The 15,596-nt window shown below is 33.7% G+C and overlaps 3 protein-coding genes across 3 annotated transcripts in view; all 3 read right to left on the bottom strand.

Moving 5' to 3' along the window:
- The window catches only part of HELRODRAFT_162758 (hypothetical protein), a gene marked incomplete at both ends in the record, with an annotated part of 4,802 nt that extends 2,999 nt beyond the window's left edge, over nucleotides 1-1,803 (bottom strand). The window contains 2 exons of the mRNA XM_009024865.1: nucleotides 1,093-1,219; nucleotides 1,477-1,803. Coding sequence (XP_009023113.1) covers nucleotides 1,093-1,219; nucleotides 1,477-1,803 — 454 coding nt within the window. The remainder of the gene's footprint in view (nucleotides 1-1,092; nucleotides 1,220-1,476) is intronic.
- Nucleotides 1,804-3,356: 1,553 nt separating this feature from the next.
- HELRODRAFT_189042 (hypothetical protein) lies at nucleotides 3,357-13,206 on the bottom strand (the record flags this gene model as incomplete). The annotated part of the gene is made up of 10 exons (XM_009024864.1): nucleotides 3,357-3,994; nucleotides 8,396-9,286; nucleotides 9,738-10,000; nucleotides 10,133-10,267; nucleotides 10,449-10,550; nucleotides 10,706-10,896; nucleotides 11,014-11,088; nucleotides 11,968-12,310; nucleotides 12,501-12,643; nucleotides 13,042-13,206. The coding sequence occupies 10 exons, from the start codon at nucleotides 13,204-13,206 to the stop codon at nucleotides 3,357-3,359; spliced, it is 2,946 nt and encodes a 981-aa protein (XP_009023112.1).
- Nucleotides 13,207-14,812: 1,606 nt separating this feature from the next.
- Nucleotides 14,813-15,553, bottom strand: HELRODRAFT_162756 (hypothetical protein; the record flags this gene model as incomplete). The annotated part of the gene is made up of 1 exon (XM_009024863.1): nucleotides 14,813-15,553. The coding sequence occupies one exon, from the start codon at nucleotides 15,551-15,553 to the stop codon at nucleotides 14,813-14,815; it is 741 nt and encodes a 246-aa protein (XP_009023111.1).
- Between the last annotated feature and the right edge of the window lie 43 nt (nucleotides 15,554-15,596).

Raw genomic sequence — 15,596 nt, 5'->3', positions numbered from 1 at the left:
GGCACTGAAAAAGGTGGAAGGCACGTTCAAATGTAAGAAATGTGTTCATGGTGTGATTAATAGGACGGACGCAAGGACGGGGTTGAGTGATGGTATTGAAAGAGTGGAAAGCTTTGTTTACTTAGGGGATAAGCTGAATGCGGATGGAGGATGTTTGAGCGCAGTTACGGCTAGAGTTCGTGTGGGATGGATGAAATTTAGGGAACTGGGTGGGGTACTGTGTGGAAAGAAATGGTCAGTGAAGATGAAAGGGAGGGTATATAAAGCATGTGAGAGCAGCGATGGTATATGGTGGTGAAACTTGGGTGTTGAGGAGAGAGGAGGAAAGTGTACTGCAGAGGGCTGAAAGAGCTATGGTGAGGATGATGTGTGGGGTTAAAGTGAAGGATAGGAGGAGTAGTACAGAGCTGATGTCAATGATGGGACTGAATGAGGACATTGTGACATTGATAAGGAGATCGAGATTGCGGTGGTATGGACATGTGTTGAGAAGAGATGAAAGGGTCGGGATTAGGCGAGCGTTGGAGTTCGAGGTTGAAGGAGTGGTAGGAAGGGGTCGTCCGCGATTGGGATGGAGAGAGCAGGTGGAGAAGGACAAAGTGAAAGCGGGGTTGCGTGCTACTGAGGCGAGTGACAGATGTTGATGGCGTCGAGGGGTATTTCGTTTTCATCAAAGGTAGCCAAACGGCAACCCCCGATCTCGGGGAAAATGCCGTCTAAACGTGTGTTGTTGTTGTACCAACACACACACACACACATATATATATATATATATATATATATATATATATATATATATATATATAATTGAGACTATTTTATATGCAGTTGCTTAAGAATATCATAGCAGCATTATTGTCATTTAATTTATAATTGGGTTTCTCAATTTTTTGTCAGAGTTTGTTAAGTTTGTAAAAAAATAATTCTGTTTAAGAACTTAATTAATTGGATGAGCTGCAAGCACTTATAAATTAAAGACTATGTAAAACATTACTATTGCATTTTTTATTTTATTTTAAGATCTGTCCATGCAACACATCTGAAAAATTTTACATATAAAATAAAGAGAAAATTGTACAAAGTAAAACTGACCTTCCAAATGATTTATTGAAGTGCTGTCATCTTTGATAGCTTTTTCATCACGAAATGTTATTTTAGCCACTCTCTGCCTGTTCAGCAGCGTGTTCACATAGGTCAGCGACTCAACCTCCCTCTCATTCTAAAGAAGATTTGTATTGACAATTTATAAATAAAAATTTTTTTAAAAGTTGATAAAAAACAAATTGTATTTATGTAAAAATATAAAATAGAACTAACATAGTAACTGATAGCCATGGTTAAAATAATGAGTGGTTCACTGCAGGGTTCATTATGGGTTGCCTGATTCTGCTGTTCAATTGGCGGTGATTGCAGTTGTGCATTCACTGCTGCAGGTGATGGTGTTTGATGATAATGAGCTGGAAGAGACTGAGGTACCTGCAACGATCCACTATCTTCACAAGATATCTTCAAGTTTGATAATGATGATGACAGCATGTTATAAGATACATCATTAACGTTGTTCAAGATCTTCTGTTCATTATAGTCATCGCAATCGTCATCACTGTTACAGTCTAAAGGCTGTGGTTTTGAAGTTGCCTCTGGTGTCGAAGCATTAAGTGAAGTGCTAATCTTCTGTATAGGTATCGGTTCTCTAGACGAGTCTGTCATTTTTATCTTTTCACATGACACCATTGAGTTGCTTAAAAAATTATCATCAGTATCTTTGATGTGTCGTTTGGAAGGCAAGACGTTCTGACACATTTCACTTGTTCTTTTCAGTTGCTTTGAAATAAATTATAAAAATTACAAAAATATGTGATAGTTTTACAAAGTATGAAACAAATTGAAATTATTACCATTTTAACTACTTGAAATAACATGGAATTCCCATTTATAATCTGGGTGTCAGAAACTGAAAAAAAAAATAGCAAACATATAAATTAAAAAATTGATGCAAAATGTGTTCGTTACAACATAATTATACTCTAATACTCACAGTTTTTCAATTATTCAAATCTAAATGTGAACAAAAATTAAGAATACGACAAAACTACACATTATGTTTCCTTAAATGGATTTTTGCTTCATAATAACGAACAAGCCAAATAAGATTGTGAGATTTTTTATTTTGTCGAATGGTTTCAGCAGAGAACAAATTCTAAAAGAACGGAAAATTATTTTGGCAAATGATAGGATGAGGAATATTTAAAAAACTTCAGTAATTAAAAGAGGATACCAGCCAAAATTTCAAAACTCCTGAAAAGTGACTCATTGAAAAGAATTTAATATACGTTTAACGATGGCAGAAGTAGTAACAACAGGCATGGAAGATGAGATAAAACAGTTACAGGAAGCCAGCATCTGACAGGGCACTAAATAGCAACAAACCGAAGGCAAACTGTGTTGCCATTAAAGCCGATTAAACAAATACAGTTTCAACTTTAAAAGATGATTGATGGTTTGATATTTACTGGTGATGGCTTTGCTGGTGTTAGCAAGAACTGGCCAGGAATAATTTTTAATCAGAAAAAATTTTTAATAATAACAGCACAAATAATAAAAAAATCTTTTGATAGATAAATAAATCTGAGTCTCTTAGAATAGCTTTTAGAACAGTTGCTTAATGAAGACAAAACAAACGATATTTAATTTACTTAAAAACCAACATTGATCCAAACTAATTTTATTAGCTGATATTGGATTGAAACAACAACACACATTTAGACGACATTTTCCCTGAGATCGGGGGCTACCGTTTGGCTACCTATGATGAAACCGAAATACCCCTCGACGCCATTCACATCTGTCACTCGCCTCAGTATCACTCAACCCCGCTTTCACTTTGTCCTTCTCCACCTGCTCTCTCCATCCCAGTTGCGGACGACCTCTTCCTATCACTCCTTCAACCTCGAACTCCAACACTTGCCTAATTCCGACCCTTTCATCCCTTCTCAACACATGTTCATACCACCGCAATCTCGATCTCCTTATCAATGTCACAATGTCCTCATTCAGTCCCATCCTCGACATCAGCTCTGTACTACTCCTCCTATCCTTCACTTTAACCCCACATTGGATTGAAAACAATCAACAAACTCTTGCTCATGTCAATGAAAATGTGAATGCAAGAAAAGATAGCATATTTATCAAGGTCAATCATATATCCATATGAAGTCAAAAACCTAATTCAGTCTGACATTAATTTCTTCTTTTTTGATACTATCCCTAAAATTCAAAGTCCTAAAAAACAACTAAAAAGTAATGCAAATAGTGGTGGAATGACGTTGTTTAATGGCAAAAATATTAAAAATTAGCTATGAAAATTTACCTCTAAGTTTATGTTTCCTAGAAATTCTTTCAACCTTCCTTACTGGCAGGTTGTACCTTGGGCTGAATGAAGGTTCTTTGTTTTCTTCATCTGATTTTGTGGCCTCATCAAATTTCCGAATTTTCAATGGGTCTTTTCTTTTACAAATGAAGTATCTTCTATGTTCATGAACCTTTGCTTCCTTTATAACACTGGATCTATTTACAGGGCAAACTTTTCTAACAGGAGTTTCCAGTCTATGTTCAAGTAATAAATTTGATATTGAAGACTTTCTACCAGAATAGGAATTTCGACGCTTTGACAAATCGGATAATAATGGGAGAGAAAATGAGGAGAGGCTGCCAGGCTTCATTGGAAATGTTTCTTTACTCCTTGGAGATTGGTTGTCTAAACTGTATCGCCTGAACTCTTTTTTAAGTAATTTTAAATCATCACAATTTGCTACCTGCAAGTCAAACAAAGATTGTGAATTCTTTAATTCTTTGGTACTTTTAAAACAACCATTGATTTTAACAGCCATGCCTAAATGTGGCATGTGTTGTGAACTGGGAATTAATGAAGCTTGTGAAGATTTGTGTTTTGAGATCGACTGCATAGGATTTATAAGACTAGCTGCACTTTCAGCTGCACGTTTATAGGTACATTTAATGAATAATTATATATAAAATTACAAAAGTATTAAGTGTTTCTTCATTCATCTGACTTTTTAATGACTAAAAGCTGCCAATCCAATTAGCACCCCAATAAGCATCTAAACAGTAGTAGGGCAATAATATAAAATGGATGGACACAAACAACGATTGACCCCACAGTAAACAGCAAGTTTCTAGAAATTATTTGTGCCTTAAATTAATTCTGGTAAAGTAAGCTAAACTTGTCTCTGAAAAGAAAAACATAAATTAATACCTTATTATAGTTTACAAAACAAATTTGTTATTCTTTATGTTTAACTTCTTTATAAAAAAAAATGCATATGATATATGCATTTTTTAGAATAGTTTATTTTTATTACTAATTTAATTACCAATTTGTGAAATGTCAAATGATTTTACATTTTACAATCAAATAATGCAAATGACCTTAAGTCTTTGCCCTTTCTTTAGTAGGCCTTTATGACCATCTTATATTTACATTTTTATGATTTTTAATCAATTAATTTAATTTTAACAATTATTAAATCAATTTAATATTAATTAATAATATTAATTTGTTAATAATTTAACTTTAACAATTAAGTCATTAAGATTACTCATTTTATTATTAAAATGAAAAAAACAAAATTAACAATCTAAATACTAACTAATAAATAAATTAATTAATTATTTAATAATATTAATTAAATTAATATTAATTATAATTAAAATTAAATAAAAACAACTCAAAAATAAGCTCACTAACGTGGTGTCGCGACGAAATTAAAAATTACGGTTTGTAGTTTGCGGTGTATTTCAATAAATATCAAGACTACTGTCCGGTAATATAATTTTCGGGAGTTTAGTAACAAAAACCGAACAAAATTAAAAAGAAAAATGAACACGACCGAGATTAAATGTTGTGACAATTTGAAGATGGTATGAATGATTTCAGCAATGTACCAGCATGCATTCGTGATTTTTCGCTATTGTGTAGCGCTATTATTTTTTTGTTTATGTAGCGCTATATATATTTTATTTTTTATTAAAGGTTAAAAAATATATTATATTATTTTATTCTATACATATCTTGTTAACCATATATATGTATAATAATATATATGCTTGTGCGTTATAAAAGCAGATTGTATGGGAATTTGCATATTTCATTAGGAATATTTAGCTTTTGCTGTTAAAGTGTCATTAACACTTAAGCTATCGTTTGTGCCATTAATCTATTGGAATCCATTTTTATGCCATTACTTCATTTTATTGTAAATTTATCTTAATTTTCATGCTTAAACATTTTTCTTTCTCCGTTTATTTATTTATTCACTTATTTGTTTAATTTTATAGTGCCTTGCATGCTGTAATAGTTTCTGCGCCTGTCAGACCCTGATATTTAAAGAATATTAATAAAAAAATTGACATAACCACACTGTTGGAAACTCGATTTCCAGATGAAGGTTTCCTGACTGAAATTAGTACAGATTCTTTCTATTCTTGATGGCTTATTGGTTAATGGCGCCTGGTCTTGTTAACTATTTTTTTAAAAAAATAAGTACTTACTAAAATAATTAACTCAAACGACAACAATTTTTTTGTTGGCAATTTTTTATTTCTACTTTTTAAAGTTTTTTTTCAACTGTTTCACTTTGTCATTGTTTCTTTTTACTTTTCTCTTTTGTGTTACGAATGGGCAAAATCTTGCCTTTAATTTAATCAGCAATGCGATGTATTTAGATATATGAGCAACGCCATATACATTATAAAAATACGCAATGAAAAAATTCATTAAATACTACTGGTGAAAAGTCAATCGCTGGCTTGACAACTAAAACATAGTTGAAATATATGAGATAAGTATTGTTACAGGCGTGAAGAACGAGAATTACGAAGAAGTCAGAAGAAGTTTCAAGCAGTCCTATTATCGGAGAGATATTTTGTTTGCGTACTGCAAACAAATTAGCGATAACGCCCGAGGAAAAGTTTGTCACGGAGAATTCTACACGCGGTCTGCGAGTGAATTACGATAATCTTCCGACGAGAAGAGCTTAATTATTGACGATTAGTTTTATCCCGTGATTTATCTGTTGATTAGTTATTGTGTTGTATTCTAACGATTTTATCGACTGAATAAACGAGAGATCGATAACCGCAATACACACAAGTGATTGCCAGCACTTTCTTTCTGATAAAGTTCATCTAAAATAAGTCTGTTTAGTAGTCAAGAATCCACGTAGAGAGAAATAACCATACCCTACAAGTTCAAGGGGTCGGTTATAACAGTATGAAAGTGAGCGTGCGAAGGAAAACATAATCTATAAACCAATCACATTCAATAACTTTGGTGAAATCTGTGTGAATGTGGTCAGCTGTTTAAAAACACGTGACATACAATATGTAAGATGAATATGGAAATGACTCTGACCTACTGCAAACACTGGTTGAGCTGATCAGCTGTTAACATTGACAAAGAACGGCGAGAAAGTATAAAATTGTGACGTTTGTAACAAAAAAACATATATTTTATTTTAGGTTGTTTTGAACTCTATATATAGAATAATAATAATAATTATTACTTTAGTGTTTGAGGTATAACATATATCTCAACGGTTTGAAAGAAAACTATTTTTTAATTTGTTAAAATTTAGTGAAATTAGTATAGGATATTTATGATTAAAACAAGCTTGCTTTTCACAATTTCATGCCATTTTGATAGTTTGTTTGCCTAAGAATGAAAGTATAACTTTTAGCCCGCTGAAATGGATTTATTTTGTTGTAATTAGAATAAAAAATAATTTGAATAAGGCCAAAGATGCGGTTTGAAGCCATAATTACCTGGCGCTTTCTGGATTAGCATTTGGGCAGAATACCTAGAGCTCCCTCAAAACAATATAAACTTCTTCCATAGCATTCCAAATATTTACGTGAAATCAGTTTTACATGCATGGCCGAGGAAAAGTTTACCACGGAGAATTCTACACGCGGTCTGCGAGTGAGTATAAATAATAAATACAGAATAATAGATAGTAAATACAGGAACTGTTTGGATGTTTGTTCGCCGCCATGTGTAACACTGTCCTCATTTCAAATGAAGCAAAAATCAATCGGTATTATTCGCAAACCATTTGAAATTCATTTTTTTTGCCATATTCATCGGCGATTGAATTAAGCAAGAGACAATTAATTTAAGTTAAATTAAGGTTAAAGGTTACTCTCTCTCTCTCTCTCTCTCTCTTTGTCGCTTGCAGCAGTGCTCCTCCGGAGATTACCAGAGGACTCACTTCACACTTTCTTACAGTTGACGAATGCAAAATTATTTTCCCTTCATGTGTCAAATTTCCAGGAAAATATTTCCATAAAAACTTAACCAGTTAACTCCGCTAACGTTACAATCGCGTAAAACACATGAAACAAACTTTTAATTTTCAAGACGCATGACATCCATAAACATAACTAACGAAAAATCTAAGTGTAAACTTAAAATACAAATAAAACATTAGAAAACCATTATGTTGAATAATTTATTACGGTGATGATAAACTGCTGAAAAAGCTGATAAAAAAGTTGACCATACAAAAATAGAATTAAAAATTCATTGCTTCATTTGAATAAGAAACACTTATAATATCGTATAAAGACAATCATGCAGCAGGCACAGGCAGCATCTTCCAAACGAACATCCATCCTTTGTATCTGGATTTTACGGCTATATGCATAGATACGTGTGCGACTTTCATACTCGAGAGTACATAATATAAAATTACAAAATAATAAAAATAATAATTAAAAAGATCTTGAAATCATGCTTCAAATAAAATGGAATAGATGATCTTCAGCCCTTCTTTTCAAAATCAACTTATTTAAAATTACTATTATAAAAATTGTCACTTGATTCCGTGTAACCAGAAAAGACAGCAGAACATGATATAACGTAAAATAAAAATTCATAGACTGAATGCATAAAATAATTATAAAAGGTAATGGGTTCCATTTTGGACGAGTACAAATCATTCTGAATCAATGAGTCATTAAGTTGAAACGAAATAAATTAATTAAAAATGCTGCAGATGGGCCAAGACAATAATTTCAAGTAACTGGGCTCAATATAAAGGCTTTAAAAAGGTTTCGAACACGACAACAATAATTTAAATTTCTGGAGATCATAACAATAACATTTCAAAACAGCCGTCTATTCCTTTTGAAACATCAGCAAGATGTGCTATTTACAAGAGTTGAATTCAAAGTTTATAACCCGTCCTACGAGCAAATCGAAGTAAGCGTTGAAAATCTAAATGAACAGTGCATAAAAATGAATTCTACAAATTGTCCAACTAAGAACGTGACAAAATATCACAATGAAACACACGCGGCATAACTCGACACTAACTACTTTCAGAGAGTCTTTTAGAAAATGCTAGAGGTGGTGAATGAAACTGGTGGCTGCTTAAATCGAACAATTGCGCACTAGCCGTCTTGTCAATGTCCATAACATTGTGTATGAAATTGTTTTTGACACCAGCGAATATATTCGATAGACTTTTCGATAATGTATGTGAAATGTCACTTAATGAGGTGCTTCGATTGTTTGAAAGTTTTTTATTGTTTTGAAATACTGGGATGCTGTCAATGTTTTCAACGCTGGCGCTTGAATGTTCTTTGATGTCCGAAATTGCTCTCACGGCGTTGATACGACCACTCGGTTTTGAAACGATTTTAACGTAAGGACTGTGGAGAGCTTTGTTTGATGTATTTTTGGGAAAAATTTCTATAATATTTGTACTCGAATTTTCTTTACAATTTAACTTTAATTCGTTGAACTTAATATTGTAACTCGAGACAGCATCGATGTTTGCTTTTGTTTTGGTATTGACATTAGTGTCAAAGTCAAGAGAACGAGGTTTGTTTGTGATAAAAAATTTGTTTGATGCTTTAGGACCAGAAACGTCACAAATATTTTTGGAAATTCCAACAAATTTTGGATTGTTGAAATTGCTGTCATCATAATCATCTCGCAACATGTGCGAGAAATTCATATTGAAACCACTGCAGGAAGGCTCTCCTCCACCACCACTCCCCCTTCCCAACTCATCGTCGTGCAGCGTGGCGGGTTCGTCATCATCCTCTGCCTCTGAGAGGATCTTTGAGAAGTTCTCTTCAATGAAGAAGTCGTTGATGCCGCTTCCCTTCAGCCACACGCCAGACGGCCTGCGGAGGACCTGCGAGAGATCTGGCGTGCCCAGCACCATCCACTCCTGCAACTGCCGTGATCTGAAGAGTGCTGACCAGCAAAAAAATACAACACAACAATTATCAACAAATTTTTAAATTAATGGATTAAAAATTAGGATAAATTAATATCAATGAACTTCTGGTTTATGATAACTTAGAACAAAATTGACGTTGACGACGATGATGAAACTATATTAAGCTAATCGAAACTAAACTAAGCGAATCAAAAAGGATCAAACTGAACTGAAAAACTATATAAAATTAGAATGTTAAAAATGATGCAAGCTAACGGAGAAAAGAATGCACAGATGTCTTCTCATCTCAACCACATCTCATCTCTTTTTTAACACCAAACATTAAAAACATAACAACAAAACAAATAAGAACAAAGCCAAAAGAATAATAAACTTTTTAATAATAATAAAAATAATAAAATAAAAAATAAAATAAATAATAGATTCAATTTAAATAGCAATGTGTGAAAAGTGAATAATACATACGAAAATTCTGAGGGCCAGTTTTGACAGCAGAGGACGGAGTGGTTAGATAGCCACTGCCTGGATTGTGCGATGTTGAGGATGACGTTGATGAGGGGCTGAAGAGATTCCTTGTCGTGAATGGCACATCTTGAACGTGCGTTGGACTGAAGTCTTCGTTATATTGCTCGCGAAAGCCGTGAAATTTGACAGACTGATTAAAGCCGCTGGTATGAGCTTTGTTTGAATGTTTCAACTTCAACGAATTCGGGGGAACATTTTTTGACCTTCATAGAATAACAATTTTTTCTTGGATCGTTTGCAGTAAAATTTGAATATCGCTAAAATGTTTCTACAAGATATATATAAAAAAATGACTCTACTAAAAAAACGTCCAAAGTGTTTGTACAGTAACTTACATGAATTTACTTTTTCGGTGACTGTTCACTCTAGAAGTTTCGATCGTCTTCAAATGACTGACAGCCAGGTCGAGATCGCTCGATCCTGGTCGACCTGGCTGTCCAAGTTTCAAATGGCTCCACCCTAACATTCGTCTGATGTAACATTCATGCATCATTTATCAATACAACGGCATTACAATTACAGCACCATCATCCCTATAACATCATTATTATCGCAACATCGTGATTAAATTTATAAATCTTTGAATCGATCGAAAAATAAATAATTAGGTAGCAAAAGAATAGGCAGCAAAAACAAACAAAATGGACGTACTTTAATTTGAAGAAGAAGTTGTTGGGTGGATGAGGATTTGATATTTGGTGGATGTTTGGAGATGACTTGCACAAGAAATTGCTTGACTGCTGGCTTAGAAGACTGACCAACGAAATATCAAAATGATTAAAAAGGTCTTGCTAAGACAACGTCACAACAGAATAAATGCAATATTATTTCAGAAGCAAAAATTTATAACAAACCAAATAAAAATAAGGCTTCAATCATAATTACAAAGGTTATTGTAAATAATTTACCAATTGACATTTTCTGTACGGGTTTTTTCTAATTCCTGAGCAAAGGACATAGAATCTACGTAAGGTGATTTGGAATCGGTGACATGTCGAAGAACTTTGGGATGTTTCGTTTGTTCCATTTGATGTACTCGATCCTTCAGTGAGTCGATCAGCTCCCTCAGCTCCTTGTTCTCCTTCACAAGTTGCTGCATCTTCATTGATGTAAACATTCAACATTGTAATAGAGATTTGTATATTACACGTCTAAATATGTGCTCAGACTGTTGGATAACGTTTGAAGTACAAATAAGAAAAGTTTATATACAAACCGCTTTCTTATCTTCGTTTTGGATGGTTTTGATTTTACTAATTTCTTCTTGCAGGACGTCAATCTCAACCTCGTGCTGTATTGATTAACAAATTATAAAATCAATTGATTGTATTGAAAAACAAACTATAAAATCAACTGAGTGAATTAGGATACGACAGTTATCAATCAATGATTCATAAAATGTTTCAATTTCGTTATTGATGAACACAGAATCTACAACAAATGAAACGTGAATTGTTTTAGAGTTTAATAAGTGGAAAAGAGAGTGCAAATAAAATGCTAACGATAAATTTTAATTACATTAGAGATAAAAGTGGAGGGAAAAGATTGCATAGTAATGAAAGAAGACAACAATGGCTGTTCCACACAACAAACTCTCATTCACACGCAGAAGTCACAACTCGCACTCAGAAAAATAAAAGATTACACTTCAGAGCCGCTATTCAAGTGTTCAAATTTTTAAAATCCAGTTTCTAAATATCTCGAAGAGAAGATTGCCTCATAGATGTGACAAGGCAACAAACCATACTATGTATGTTTTGATAATTTGAAAATCCGCTGGTTGTTCTTTTGGAAAACTGACATGTTGGATCGAGAAATTGTGCTGTTGGATTGAGAGTTTGGAAAAGTTTGCTGCTTTCAAGATTCGACTGAACCTGGCATTCAATCTTCTAGTAATTATTCTTCAATAATTAGTAGAAGATTGAAAGCACATATTTTTTCAAAGAATCGTTGAGCATCATGAAAAGGCGTTTTTGAAAGATTTGAAAAAAAAGAAACACTTATAATTACAACAACATAATCAAGCACCAAAAATAACCATTTATTCCCTATTAAATAAACAGACAGCGATGCCTTATAATGTAAGACAATGTTTATTAAAGGAAAATAAAAAACATAAAATAAAACAACGAACTCAAACAAAATAAAAAAATTTTAAAAAGAATTTAACCTTATTACACTTGTTGGCAAGCATTTCAACGGAATTTTTCCAAACAAGAGCCTCCTGTTCAAACTTTCCAAACCTCAATTCTCCCGATTCAATTCGCCTCTCCAGATTGTTGATCAACTTTTTTGCATTTCCGAATTCGACGTTGTAGCACTCCTTCAGTTGCTGAAAATCTTCTTGAGACTGTTGCTGCAACATCTTCACTTCATCTCTCAACATGTTGTTGTTGCTATTCAATTGATCAATTTGTCTGCGTAGTGAATAGGTTTCCTCCAATGAAGAGGACATTGTCGTCATGCTGTTCTGCTGGTTCACACTGCCATTCAGTCTCCAATTATTCATTATCCTGTCATGTTCAACATTCAAGATCGATAAATAAATTTCTTTAAACAAACACAATCTGAAAAACTTATAGTAATGTTATTTAGCATGCATTGAAAAAAGAGGAAAACATTTTAGTTGAAAATTACAGCTACTGAAGTTTAATCATAAGAAGTGCCATTTAATTCTGGAAATTAGATTGAACTTAAATTTACTTTTGTCCAACTGAACATGACGTTCCTTCGTCAACGTCGTCATCGTCATACTCATTGTTGTTAACATCAGTTTCGTTGTCCAACTCTTCACAAAGTTGAAATGATCGTCCCCTTGGAGTTTGAGAATACTTGAGCTGGTTCAGCTTGAGGTAACAATAAAATTATGATGATAATTTACCATATTGAAATCATTTTTTTATAAACCCGAAATTTAGAAAAATATTAATAAATATTTTTGTGTGGGAGAAATAAATAAGGGGTTGCAGAGAATTGTTGTACACAAACTGATAAAACGAGCAAGCATTTTATCCATCATAAAAAGTATAATAAATAGAAGAAAGACGTTCTGATTGTAAAAGTATGCAGGTGTTAATATTTCCATCATTTACATAAAAATTAAACCCTAAGCAAATATTTGTTTGCTCGGAGAATCAACTACAAAAACAAAAAAGGGTGGATGATTTGTAACAAATAAACAAACATACAAACAAACAAACATACAAACAAACATACAAACAAACATACAAACAAACAAACAAACCTCATCTCTCAAGTCATGTACTTCATTCGTCAGGTGATCGTTCTTATGTGATAGGTCGTGAGTGATCAACAACAACTTCTTCCCAATTTTTGCTGTTAAATTCAAGCCTTCATCTTTCTGTTCATGAAACGAAATATTAATGAACTGTAGTAACAAGTAATCCATACAAACATTAACATAATAAACGTTTCTACCCAAAAACAATAATAATAATGGGAACTCTTTTATTTTTTCCAAAAAAGGGGCAAAATAAATATTCAATGAAATAAAATAAAATAAAATGAATTAAAATGAGAAAGTAGTCTACGATGCTCGCCATTATAGATATAAAATGCGTACAACGAGAAATGTAATCAGTCTTAATATAGTTATTATACATTTGAATGTCTGTCGTAATAGATGACGTATGATGATGATATTACTGAATTAGTTAAATCGTAACATAATTGTTCAGTCTAAATAAAATTTACAAGAGATAGTCATAATGATAATAACAATAATAATGACAGTAATAATAATGATGATGATGATCATGACAATGGAAAGAAGTTATATATATCAAGATGATGATGATGATGACGCAAATGGTGATGATGATAAAGAAAAGATGACGACGATTATGACGCTGATAATGATGATGACGACGACGATGATTAAAATGATCATGACGATGATTAAAATGATGATGACGACGACATCGCCTTAATATAGTTATTGTACATTTGAATTTCTATCGTAATAGATGGCGTATGATGATGATATTACTGAATTAGTTAAATCGTAGCATAATTGTTCAGTCCAAATAAAATTTACAAGAGATAATTTAAAATGATTAAAAAGCCTAGTGGAGAGATTTCAAATGTGTTAATAATAATTGTTTTTGCTTTCTTCTCGTCAACCAGATTGTTGTGGATGTTTTGGTATTTAGATATCTTGTAGTTCCTTGATGTGTTGAAGTTGGATTCGTGGCAGACTGTCAGCTCCAGTATTTCGATGTTGTCACCACGATGGAGTGCTATGTCCGGCCGAGATGATTTGAAAAGGGACGATACTGGAGTGAATTCATCGCTGGTCGTATCGGCATAAATTGTAACATCTGGTTTTGCTACCGATCTAATCGTTTCCAAAATCAAGGACAGTATTTTGTTGTGTATAATAATAATAATAATAATATAATAATAATAATAATATGAGCATTTATATAGCGCCGATTCGCACAGCCGCTTCAGAAGCACCAAGAGCCTGTGTTTAAAAGATGAGTCTTTAGATATTTTTTAAGACGTTCAATGAGGAACATTGTCTCAATTCAAGAGGTAACACATTCCAGACAATTGGAGCGGTGTGGCGAAAGCCGCGGCTACAACTTCGTCCCGCCACTAACTTCGAATCCTATAAGAACTGATCAAACATGGTTCGATGAAATGCAGAGAAACGGAAATAAGCAAAAGTAGCGTTTTTAAATAGTAAATCAATCACACTGAGCAACAAAAAAAATTTTTGAGGAAATTTCCTTATTTTTTACAACTGATTTATGATAATTTGGCACCGCTGAGTCCGAAAATGACATCCGTTTCTCTAGGTCAGGTCCAGTTTTTCTGCTAAGTTAAATGTTTATTTTATTTTATTTGTGAATAAATCAGTAAAATTTTTGTGCCATAATCGGTTTATTTCTATGAACATTTCTCATTCGGAATTGGTTTCAAAGAGAAAAAAGCGTTCTGAAACACAGTACCTTAAGTAAGGGTCATTAATGTTCGTCATTGTTAAGAATTTAGGGCTGGAACTTCCGTTTATTGGATACCCTGGAATGCTCAGCATCAGGGATGTCTCTCTTTAGAGTCCAGCAGTAATCAGCCATCATGACGGCATTCCAACGTCCCTGATACCTGGTCTCCATCTCCTTTATCTCCTGGTGGAATCTCTCTCCCTGCTCGTCGCTCATTGATCCAAGATTCTCAGGAAAACGATCCATATGTGAAAATAGATAATGCAGTTTGATGCTCATGTTGCATCCGAGTTTTTTGAAAGCAGTCACCATATTGTTGACAAGTTCAGCATAGTTTCTGGCCTTGTTGTTGCCAAGGAAGTTTTTCACAACGAGAACAAAAGCATTCCATGCTTCCTGTTCCACTTTGTTCATTGACTTTTCAAACTCTGGATCTCTGATGAGCCGACGGATTTGAGGACCGTCAAAGATACCAGCTTTTAACTTTACTATGGTTACTCCCGGAAATGTCTGGCACATGTAATTGAAGCAGCCACCTTCCTTGTCTAGAGCTTTTGTGAACTGCTTGATCAAGCCAAGCTTGATGTGCAGTGGTGGGAAGAGTATCCTGTCTCTGTCCACCAGAGGGCTGTTGATAACGTTACTTGCTCTGCAAGGCACTAGTTCCTCTCGCACAGGCCAGTCCTTCTTCGTGTAATGGTGAGCAGTGTCCCTACTGTCCCACATGCACAGAAAACATGGGTATTTGGTGAACCCGGATTGTTGCCCCAACAAAAAATTCACCATCTTCAGGTCGACACAAATAACCCACTTATGCTGATCATAACGA

The sequence above is a fragment of the Helobdella robusta genome (genome assembly GCF_000326865.2).
Source record: "Helobdella robusta unplaced genomic scaffold HELROscaffold_4, whole genome shotgun sequence".
NCBI classification, from domain to species: domain Eukaryota; kingdom Metazoa; phylum Annelida; class Clitellata; order Rhynchobdellida; family Glossiphoniidae; genus Helobdella; species Helobdella robusta.
Note: the sequence above shows the minus strand (reverse complement) of the source record. Positions and strands in the feature narration are given on the sequence as shown.